Source organism: Hyla sarda, unplaced genomic scaffold (genome assembly GCF_029499605.1).
Source record: "Hyla sarda isolate aHylSar1 unplaced genomic scaffold, aHylSar1.hap1 scaffold_59, whole genome shotgun sequence".
NCBI lineage: Eukaryota > Metazoa > Chordata > Amphibia > Anura > Hylidae > Hyla > Hyla sarda.
In genome coordinates, this window is record NW_026610603.1 from 278696 (window position 1) to 290288 (window position 11593).

At 39.7% G+C, this 11593-nt stretch overlaps 2 protein-coding genes across 3 annotated transcripts in view; one reads left to right on the forward strand and one right to left on the reverse strand.

Moving 5' to 3' along the window:
• Window positions 1–1914, forward strand: part of LOC130340393 (insulin receptor substrate 1-like) — a 106250-nt gene extending 104336 nt beyond the window's left edge. For both annotated transcript variants that reach the window (XM_056554181.1, XM_056554180.1), the window contains exon 4: window positions 919–1914. In XM_056554181.1, coding sequence (XP_056410156.1) covers window positions 919–926 — 8 coding nt within the window. In that variant the 3' untranslated portion in view covers window positions 927–1914. The remainder of the gene's footprint in view (window positions 1–918) is intronic.
• Window positions 1911–6337, reverse strand: LOC130340394 (uncharacterized). Its single transcript, XM_056554182.1, has 6 exons — window positions 6231–6337; window positions 5812–5891; window positions 5640–5716; window positions 3943–4068; window positions 3587–3681; window positions 1911–3158 (listed from the first exon to the last, which is right to left on the reverse strand). The coding sequence occupies exons 2-6, from the start codon at window positions 5889–5891 to the stop codon at window positions 2874–2876; spliced, it is 663 nt and encodes a 220-aa protein (XP_056410157.1). The 5' UTR covers window positions 6231–6337; the 3' UTR covers window positions 1911–2873.
• Between the last annotated feature and the right edge of the window lie 5256 nt (window positions 6338–11593).

The window sequence follows — 11593 nt, forward strand, 5'->3', positions numbered from 1 at the left end:
AGTAGTAATGTTGGATAGAGTCTCCTCAGGTGTGTTACAGAACATCTCCACCCAGATATAGTAGTAGTGTTGAGTCTCCTCAGGAGTGTTACAGGACATCTCCACCAGGATATAGTAGTAATGTTTGGTAGAGGCTCCTCAGGGGTGTTACAAAACATCTCCACCAGGATGAAGTAGTAGTGTTGGGGTCTCCTCAGGGGTGTTACAGAACATCTCCACGAGGATGTAGTAGTAATAGTGTTGGGTCTCCTCAGGGGTGTTACAGGACATCTCCACCCAGATATAGTAGTAATCTTGGGTAGAGGCTCCACAGGGGTTTAACAAAACATCTCCCCCCGGATATAGTAGTAGTGTTGGGTAGATACTCCTGGGGGGTGTTACAGGACATCTCCACCCAGATATAGTAGTAGTGTTGGGTAGAGTCTCCTCAAGGGTGTTACAGGACATCTCCACCCGGTTATAGTAATAGTATTGTGTAGAGTCTCCTAAGGAATATTACAGGACATCTCCACCCAGATATAGTAGTAGTGCTGGGTAGAGTCTCCTCAAGGGTGTTACAGGACATCTCCACCCGGTTATAGTAATAGTGTTGGGTCTCCTAAGGGGTGTTACAGAACCTCTACACCAAGATAAAGTAGTAATGTCAGGTAGAGTCTCCTCAGGGGTGTTACAGAACATCTCCACCCGGATATAGTAGTAGTGTTGGGTAGAGACTCCTCAGGGGTGTTACAGGACATCTCCACCCGGATATGGTAGTAGTGTTGGGAAGAGTCTCCTTAGGTCTTTATCCTGGATTTGATTGTTGGGTGGGAAAGGAGTGGTCACCAGATGCCACGCCTCCTCATACGGGCTTGGGGAGGAGCTTCAGTGTAATGTTTCTGATATAACCTTTCATGTATTTTCGTTCTGTTCTTCCAGAATGTTGAAGAGTGGAGAGATGATGATGCCGGCACTGCCATCGTCCCCACAAGCCGGCACCGCCATCATCCCCACAGGCCACACAACATCCGTTACTACTTGCACTTTGTCGCCATCCCGCATCTCTCAGTGACGCTAAATATCAGGACTTCATAAAACGTGCCTTCTGCCCGGAAACCGGGATGATCGAAAGCCTAACTATGAACTGTCGCCATGGCAACCGGGTGGCCAAAGAGAAGTCGTCAGTATGAAGGTCAGAGACGTTCGTAAAATTAACCCCACAGTTACCGGACCACACCGTACAGCAAATAAATGTCACACTGTGCGGGGTTGAAGAACTAAAACGGCTTTCCTTGGTACTTGGCACCCGTCGTGTTATAAAATGGCGTCACGCTGCCAGAATATATCAGTATAAGCTTCACAGACTTCGGTACGATGTAGCTGTATACAGGAAACGAGGACTCAACAAAATGGCTGCTCTCCTCCTCCCTGCGCCAAAATTAGATTTACAGTGTTTTTTTGTTTTTTTTTGTTACCAAAAGCCAAAATCTGACAAAACCTCACAATGTTTGTGGTACTGCAGTCAGCCGCCGAAGCTCAGACGCACAGGGCGGCGGCCATTTTGTGTGGGTGGAAGCTGCCTGGTGCTTTACTATAGGCAGTGATGACATTACCGCGAGGTTCGGGGGGGGGGGGGGGGGGATGGGTGCACCAGACGCACTCTCAAAGTGACTTGACCTAATGGTGTCTTTTTCGTCCACAAAATGGCCGCCTGTAGCGCACGCGTGTGGCGGGCGGATTAGTGTTAGTAGTGTCTGCCTGTAATCCGTTTACTTTTTGAATTTTATGGGAAAAAAATAAGGAAAATCTATGAATAGAAGTTTATGGAGAAAATATATATATATAGATTATAAGAAGAGTATTATACGATACAGAGAGCGCGATATATATTGGGGGCGTAATGCTGCGCCATTTATACCTCCTCCCCCCCCCCCCCCCCCCCCCCCAAATCAATGGTATAAGCTTATATTGTGTTTTAAATAGAACATTCCAAGTGCTGAGCAGGGGGTGGGAAGAGAATCTGAGCCAATGAAAATGCTCGCTTGCCAATAAGCTTGTCCTGTTTTTTTTTTTTTTGTTTTTTTTTTGTAGAATAATCTCCATGGCAACGCCTAAGCCCTGCCTTTTTTTCTTTATATTTTTGTTTTTTAAAGGCCGCTGCAAAGTCATGGGAAAAACTGTGTTTTTGTGTAAGCTGCGTCTAATAAAATAACATGTCTGAATGGCGCATGGGTCTCCTGAGTCTTCTTTCCGCCATGTTGTTTTACAGCCTGTGTGTGGACCCCTTGTCTGATCGCGGGAGGTGGAGTTCTCCTTTAGGTCATCCTGTACAGGTTTCACATTGTCTCTTGTTGCTATGGACACAGTCGGCCCAGTGATGGGGGCCCGCTCCATCCCCCCCCCCCCCATGTCCACATATACAAAATATAACTGCCTAGAGGGAAGGGGGAGCGAGCGAGATAGGCTGCAGCATGGATAGTGGCTCATACAGCAGTGATCTTTGAACTGTGGCCCTCCAGATGTTGCAAAACTACAACTCCGAGCATGCTGGGAGTTGTAGTTTAGCACTTATAGAGGGTCACTGTCATACAGGATGGGGGAACATTACAGGCTGAAGTGTTCTCATAAAATAATGCGCGCACACACACGTTTTGTTTTTTTGAACATTTTTGGGGGGAATTTTTGTTCCTTTTGGCCTATAATCCCTGAGATGCTTTATACACGTACTGGCCAGCAGATGGCGCTGAGACCTGACATCATGTAGAAATGGCTCCATCTAGTGTCCAGCAGAGAGAATGGCAGCTTAAACACAGAAGACTGCCCCCGCGGAGCTCTAATACTGACAATGTAGAAATAAAACAAGTGGGCAGAGCCTGGGGTATGGGTGGGGCTCCCTAATGTGCACAGTGCGGGGCCCCAGAGGATAAACACAGCAGAGCGCACACCGCCTCCAGCTCTGATTCAGTGTACAGGACGAGGGAGGGGAGCGCGCTGACCGACACAGGACACCCCGATACTGGGGACGGGGCACAGCCAGACTGTGGGATACATCCCCCGATATCTACAGGGTCCTCCGCATCTTCCACCTCATCACCCATGGGATCGTCATCATAGATAGAGGGAAAAATACCGGGAGCCATGATGGGAGGCGGAGTCTGGAGACGGAAACAGCCAAACAACTGCAAAAAGAAGACAAAATCAGTGTACGACCCGGCTATGAGCCTGCCCCGCCCCGCCCTGCCCCCTACAGGGTGATACTGAAAGCTATGATCCTGCCCCACCCCCTACAGGGTGATACTGTGAGAGCTATGAGCCTGCCCCACCCCCTACAGGGTGATACTGAAAGCTATGATCCTGCCCCACCCCCTACAGGGTGATACTGTGAGAGCTATGAGCCTGCCCCACCCCCTACAGGGTGATACTGAAAGCTATGACCCTGCTCCGCCCCCTACAGGGTGATACCGAGGGAGCTATGAGCCTGCCCTGCCCCCTTCAGGGTGATACATACAGTAGGGTGTATATTAAGCCCTGCCCCCTGTTGGGTGTAAATTAAGCCCCACCCTGTTGGGTGTATATTATGCCCCGCCCCCGTGGGGGTGACACTTACGCTGTGATGGGCGGCTGTGGGGCAGTTATACACCCGCTCTCCTGGGGACAATAAGGGGTCGGTGTAGAAATATTCTCCGGAGTTCACAGTGAATCCTGTGGAGAGAGGATGATGAGGGTTATAGTCAGGGGCGGGTCACATTACAGTGGGAGGAGTCACCTTCTGAATCACATGACAGCAGCCATTCAATAGATTTTGCCCATTGTGCACAGCTGAGGATGTGATACAATGTATCAGTGCAGGAAAGAGCAGGAGGGAGAGCCCTGGGGGGGGGGGGGGGGGGGTAGGGTCAGCAGGGCTCTCTTGGGGCCCCCGGGGGGCTGGGATATTAGAGTGTAAGCTCTGCTGCCCGTTACCTTCATCTCTTCTCTGATGCATTTCTGGAGTCTCCAGGTTTTGGTGAATGGCGACGGCAGCGTAATAAGCCTCAAATGTGGGGTGAAAGAGGACACGAGACGTGAGGGGGTGCAAGGGGGGCACGACTGCGGAGGAAGAAGAGGTCACCGTCATCATCATTATCATCATTATTATCACTATCATCATCATTATTATTATCACCATCATCATCATTATCACCGTCATCATCATCATCATCATTATCACCGTCATCATCATCATCATCATTATCACCGTCATCATCATCATCATCATTATTATCACCGTCATCATCATTATTATCATTATTATCACCGTCATCATCATTATCATCATTATTATCACCGTCATCATCATCATCATCATTATTATCACCGTCATCATCATCATCATCATCATTATCACTATCATCATCATTATCACTATCATCATCATTATTATTATCACCATCATTATTATCACCGTCATCATCATCATCATCATTATTATCACCATCATTATTATCACTATCATCATCATCACTATCATCTTCATTATCACCGTCATCATCTCTATTACCATCATTATCATCACTACTATCACCATCACCACCGTCATAATTATCACTATCATCATCATCATCACTATCATCATCATTATCACCATCATCATTATTATCACCGTCATCATCATCATCATCATTATTATCACCGTCATCATCATTATCATCATCATCATTATCACCGTCATCATCATTATCATCATCATTATTATCACCGTCATCATCATTATCATCATCATTATTATCACCGTCATCATCATTATCATCATCATTATTATCACCATCATCATTATTATTATCACCGTCATCATCATTATCATCATCATTATTATCACCATCATCATTATTATTATCACCGTCATCATCATTATCACTATCATCATCATCACTATCATCATCATTATCACCATCATCATTATTATCACCGTCATCATCATTATCACCGTCATCATCATTATCACTATCATCATCATCACTATCATCATCATTATCACCATCATCATTATTATCACCGTCATCATCATTATCACCGTCATCATCATTATCACTATCATCATCATCACTATCATCATCATTATCACCATCATCATTATTATCACCGTCATCATCATTATCACTATCATCATCTCTATTACCATCATTATCATCACTACTATCACCATCACCACCGTCATCATTATCACTACCATCATCATTATTATCATCATTATCACTATCACCATGACTATTATCATCACCATCATCATCACTATCACCATCATCACTATCACCATCATCACTATCACCATCATCACTATCACCATCATCACTATCATCACCATCATCATCATCATCTCTATCACCATCATCTCTATCACCATCATCACTATCATCACCATCATCGCTACTATCACTATCATCACCATCATCATCATCATCTCTATCACCATCATCTCTATCACCATCATCACTATCACCATCATCACTATCACCATCATCACTATCATCACCATCATCATCATCACTATCACCATCATCACTACTATCCCCATCACGGTCAGAGCTGCAGTGTTCATCATGCGGGAGGAGGAGAACATGGAGTCAGATGGATTTCCTGCACTAATAGAGAACAGCTGCAGTGTACAGCACGACACTTACCTGAGCAGAGGAGGGATGCGTTACACTGTGTCAGCGGTGGGGACTGATGGGTTAAAGCTTCAGGTTCATCTGTGAAGCTGAGAACAGAGTGCTGGGTGAGAAACATCAGTAGACAAGGGGTTAACACCCTGCCCACATGACCTATAGACAGCGCAGTCATGTGACCTCTCACCTGACATCATTGTCTTCAGAGAAGTCCCCATCCCCCTCCTCCTCTATGTAGTCGTAGTCAGTGTAGTCGCAGAGAGACATCTGAGGAGAGGCAAAGCCATCAGACAAGTGCTGCCACCAGGTGGTCACACAGCAGAATGCAGGAACATCTGTAATCATCCATATACAGCAGTGGTCTCCAACCAGAGTGCCTCCAGCTGTTGCAAAACTTGAGTTGTAGTTTTGCAACAGCTGGAGGCACCCTGTATGGAGACCTAGGATCTGCAAGATGTAGAATGTGCTGCTCTGAGTTTATTATTTACTCCCCTCTTAAATGCTCTGTGCTGCTGTGGTTTCTGTTCCATTGCTGTGTAAGATGCCCCTCCCCCTAAAGCCTACCCCTTCTGTCCTGCTGGTACTCACCCCTGAGTGTGCACTCACCTCAGCCTGCAGCCATCTCCAACAGGTTCCTCCAGGCCACAAAAATTACTTTCCCAGGTTTCCGAGCAAACGCAGTTCCCCGATGAGACACCAGGGGTCAGTAGGAGAAAACCATGAAGAAGACAGGCGCGATCCTGGCTACAGCGCCATCTAGGGGCTCCTCAGTTATATCGGCGATCGTCTGATCTCGGGAACACTGCCACCTGGAGGCAATAATAAGAAAGGGCAACCAGCACAAACAACAGGTACAAACCACAGAGAGCTGAAGGGGGCGCTCCTGCTATCAGAGCAGGTACAGCATAGAGCAAACTTGTATATATACTGTATATAATTATATATATCTCCTGTATATACTGATATGGACCATGCTGGTATATACTGTATATAATATATATGTACAGCTGGTATAAGTTATATATCTCCTGTATATAGTGATATGGACCATGCTGGTATAACCTGGGTATATACTGTATATAATATATATGTACAGCTGGTATAAGTTATATATCTCCTGTATATACTGATATGGACCATGCTGGTATATACTGTATATAATATATATGTACAGCTGGTATAAGTTATATATCTCCTGTATATACTGATATGGACCATGTTGGTATATACTGTATATAATATATATGTACAGCTGGTATAAGTTATATATCTCCTGTATATAGTGATATGGACCATGCTGGTATAACCTGGTATATACTGTATATAATATATATATGTACAGCTGGTATAAGTTATATATCTCCTGTATATATAGTGATATGGACCATGCCGGAATAACCTGGTATATACTGTATATAATATATATGTACAGCTGGTATAAGTTATATATCTCCTGTATATAGTGATATGGACCATGCTGGTATAACCTGGTATATACTGTATATAATATATATGTACAGCTGGTATAAGTTATATATCTCCTGTATATAGTGATATGGACCATGCTGGTATAACCTGGTATATACTGTATATAATATATATGTACAGCTGGTATAAGTTATATATCTCCTGTATATAGTGATATGGACCATGTTGGTATATACTGTATATAATATATATGTACAGCTGGTATAAGTTATATATCTCCTGTATATAGTGATATGGACCATGCTGGTATAACCTGGTATATACTGTATATAATATATATATGTACAGCTGGTATAAGTTATATATCTCCTGTATATATAGTGATATGGACCATGCCGGAATAACCTGGTATATACTGTATATAATATATATGTACAGCTGGTATAAGTTATATATCTCCTGTATATAGTGATATGGACCATGCTGGTATAACCTGGTATATACTGTATATAATATATATGTACAGCTGGTATAAGTTATATATCTCCTGTATATAGTGATATGGACCATACTGGTATAACCTGGTATATACTGTATATAATATATATGTACAGCTGGTATAAGTTATATATCTCCTGTATATAGTGATATGGACCATGCTGGTATAACCTGGTATATACTGTATATAATATATCTGTACAGCTGGTATAAGTTATATATCTCCTGTATATAGTGATATGGACCATGCTGGTATAACCTGGGTATATACTGTATATAATTATATATGTACAGCTGGTATAAGTTATATATCTCCTGTATATAGTGATATGGACCATGCTGGTATAACCTGGTATATACTGTATATAATATATATGCACAGCTGGTATAAGTTATATATCTCCTGTATATACTGATATGGACCATGTTGGTATATACTGTATATAATATATATGTACAGCTGGTATAAGTTATATATCTCCTGTATATAGTGATATGGACCATGCTGGTATAACCTGGTATATACTGTATATAATATACATGTACAGCTGGTATAAGTTATATATCTCCTGTATATAGTGATATGGACCATGCTGGTATATACTGTATATACTGTATATAATATATATGTACAGCTGGTATAAGTTATATATCTCCTGTATATAGTGATATGGACCATGCTGGTATAACCTGGTATATACTGTATATAATATATATGTACAGCTGGTATAAGATATATATCTCCTGTATATAGTGATATGGACCATGCTGGTATAACCTGGGTATATACTGTATATAATATATATGTACAGCTGGTATAAGTTATATATCTCCTGTATATAGTGATATGGACCATGCTGGTATAACCTGGGTATATACTGTATACAATATATATGTACAGCTGGTATAAGTTATATATACTGTATATAGTGATATGGACCATGCTGGTATAACCTGGTATATACTGTATGTAATATATATGTACAGCTGGTATAAGTTATATATCTCCTGTATATAGTGATATGGACCATACTGGTATAACCTGGTATATACTGTATATAATATATATGTACAGCTGGTATAAGTTATATATCTCCTGTATATAGTGATATGGACCATGCTGGTATAACCTGGTATATACTGTATATAATATATCTGTACAGCTGGTATAAGTTATATATCTCCTGTATATAGTGATATGGACCATGCTGGTATAACCTGGGTATATACTGTATATAATTATATATGTACAGCTGGTATAAGTTATATATCTCCTGTATATAGTGATATGGACCATGCTGGTATAACCTGGTATATACTGTATATAATATATATGCACAGCTGGTATAAGTTATATATCTCCTGTATATAGTGATAAGGACCATGCTGGTATAACCTGGTATATACTGTATATAATATACATGTACAGCTGGTATAAGTTATATATCTCCTGTATATAGTGATATGGACCATGCTGGTATATACTGTATATAATATGTATGCACAGCTGGTATAAGTTATATATCTCCTGTACATAGTGATATGGACCATGCTGGTATAACCTGGTATATACTGTATATAATATATATGTACAGCTGGTATAAGTTATATATCTCCTGTATATAGTGATATGGACCATGCTGGTATAACCTGGTATATACTGTATATAATATATATGTACAGCTGGTATAAGCTATATATCTCCTGTATATAGTGATATGGGCCATGCTGGTATAACCTGGTATATACTGTATATAATATATATGTACAGCTGGTATAAGTTATATCTCCTGTATATAGGGATATGGACCATGCTGGTATAACCTGGTATATACTGTATATAATATATATGTACAGCTGGTATAAGTTATATATCTCCTGTATATAGTGATATGGACCATGCTGGTATAACCTGGTATATACTGTATATAATATATATGTACAGCTGGTATAAGTTATATATATCCTGTATATAGTGATATGGACCATGCTGGTATAACCTGGTATATACTGTATATAATATATATGTACAGCTGGTATAAGTTATATATCTCCTGTATATAGTGATATGGGCCATGCTGGTATAACCTGGTATATACTGTATATAATATATATGTACAGCTGGTATAAGTTATATCTCCTGTATATAGGGATATGGACCATGCTGGTATAACCTGGTATATACTGTATATAATATATATGTACAGCTGGTATAAGTTATATATCTCCTGTATATATTGATATGGACCATACTGGTATATACTGTATATAATATATATGTACAGCTGGTATAAGTTATATATCTCCTGTATATAGTGATATGGACCATGCTGGTATATACTGTATATAATATATATGTACAGCTGGTATAAGTTATATATCTCCTGTATATAGTGATATGGACCATGCTGGTATAACCTGGGTATATACTGTATATAATTATATATGTACAGCTGGTATAAGTTATATATCTCCTGTATATAGTGATATGGACCATGCTGGTATAACCTGGGTATATACTGTATATAATATATATGTACAGCTGGTATAAGTTATATATCTCCTGTATATAGTGATATGGACCATGCTGGTATAACCTGGTATATACTGTATATAATATATATGTACAGCTGGTATAAGTTATATATCTCCTCTATATAGTGATATGGACCATGCTGGTATATACTGTATATAATATATATGTACAGCTGGTATAAGTTATATATCTCCTGTATATAGTGATATGGACCATGCTGGTATATACTGTATATAATATATATGTACAGCTGGTATAAGTTATATATCTCCTGTATATAGTGATATGGACCATGCTGGTATAACCTGGTATATACTGTATATAATTATATATGTACAGCTGGTATAAGTTATATATCTCCTGTATATAGTGTTATGGACCATGCTGGTAAAATCTGGGTATATACTGTATATAATATATATGTACAGCTGGTATAAGTTATATATCTCCTGTATATAGTGATATAGACCATGCTGGTATAACCTGGTATATACTGTATATAATTATATATGTACAGCTGGTATAAGTTATATATCTCCTGTATATAGTGATATGGACCATGCTGGTATAACCTGGGTATATACTGTATATAATATATATGTACAGCTGGTACAAGTTATATATCTCCTGTATATAGTGATATGGACCATGCTGGTATAATCCAGGTATATACTGTATATAATATATATGTACAGCTGGTATAAGTTATATATCTCCTGTATATAGTGATATGGACCATGCTGGTATAACCTGGTATATACTGTATATAATATATATGTACAGCTGGTATAAGTTATATATCTCCTGTATATAGTGATATGGACCATGCTGGTATAACCTGGGTATATACTGTATATAATATATATGTACAGCTGGTATAAGTTATATATCTCCTGTATATAGTGATATGGACCATGCTGGTATAACCTGGTATATACTGTATATAATTATATATGTACAGCTGGTATAAGTTATATATCTCCTGTATATAGTGATATGGACCATGCTGGTATAACCTGGGTATATACTGTATATAATATATATGTGCAGCTGGTATAAGTTATATATCTCCTGTATATAGTGATATGGACCATGCTGGTATAACCTGGTATATACTGTATATAATATATATGTACAGCTGGTATAAGTTATATATCTCCTGTATATAGTGATATGGACCATGCTGGTATAACCTGGGTATATACTGTATATAATTATATATGTACAGCTGGTATAAGTTATATATCTCCTGTATATAGTGATATGGACCATGCTGGTATATCCTGGTATATACTGTATATAATATATATGTACAGCTGGTATAAGTTATATATCTCCTGTATATAGTGATATGGACCATGCTGGTATAACCTGGGTATATACTGTATATAATATATATGTACAGCTGGTATAAGTTATATATCTCCTGTATATAGTGATATGGACCATGCTGGTATATACCGTATATAATTATATATGTACAGCTGGTATAAGTTATATATCTCCT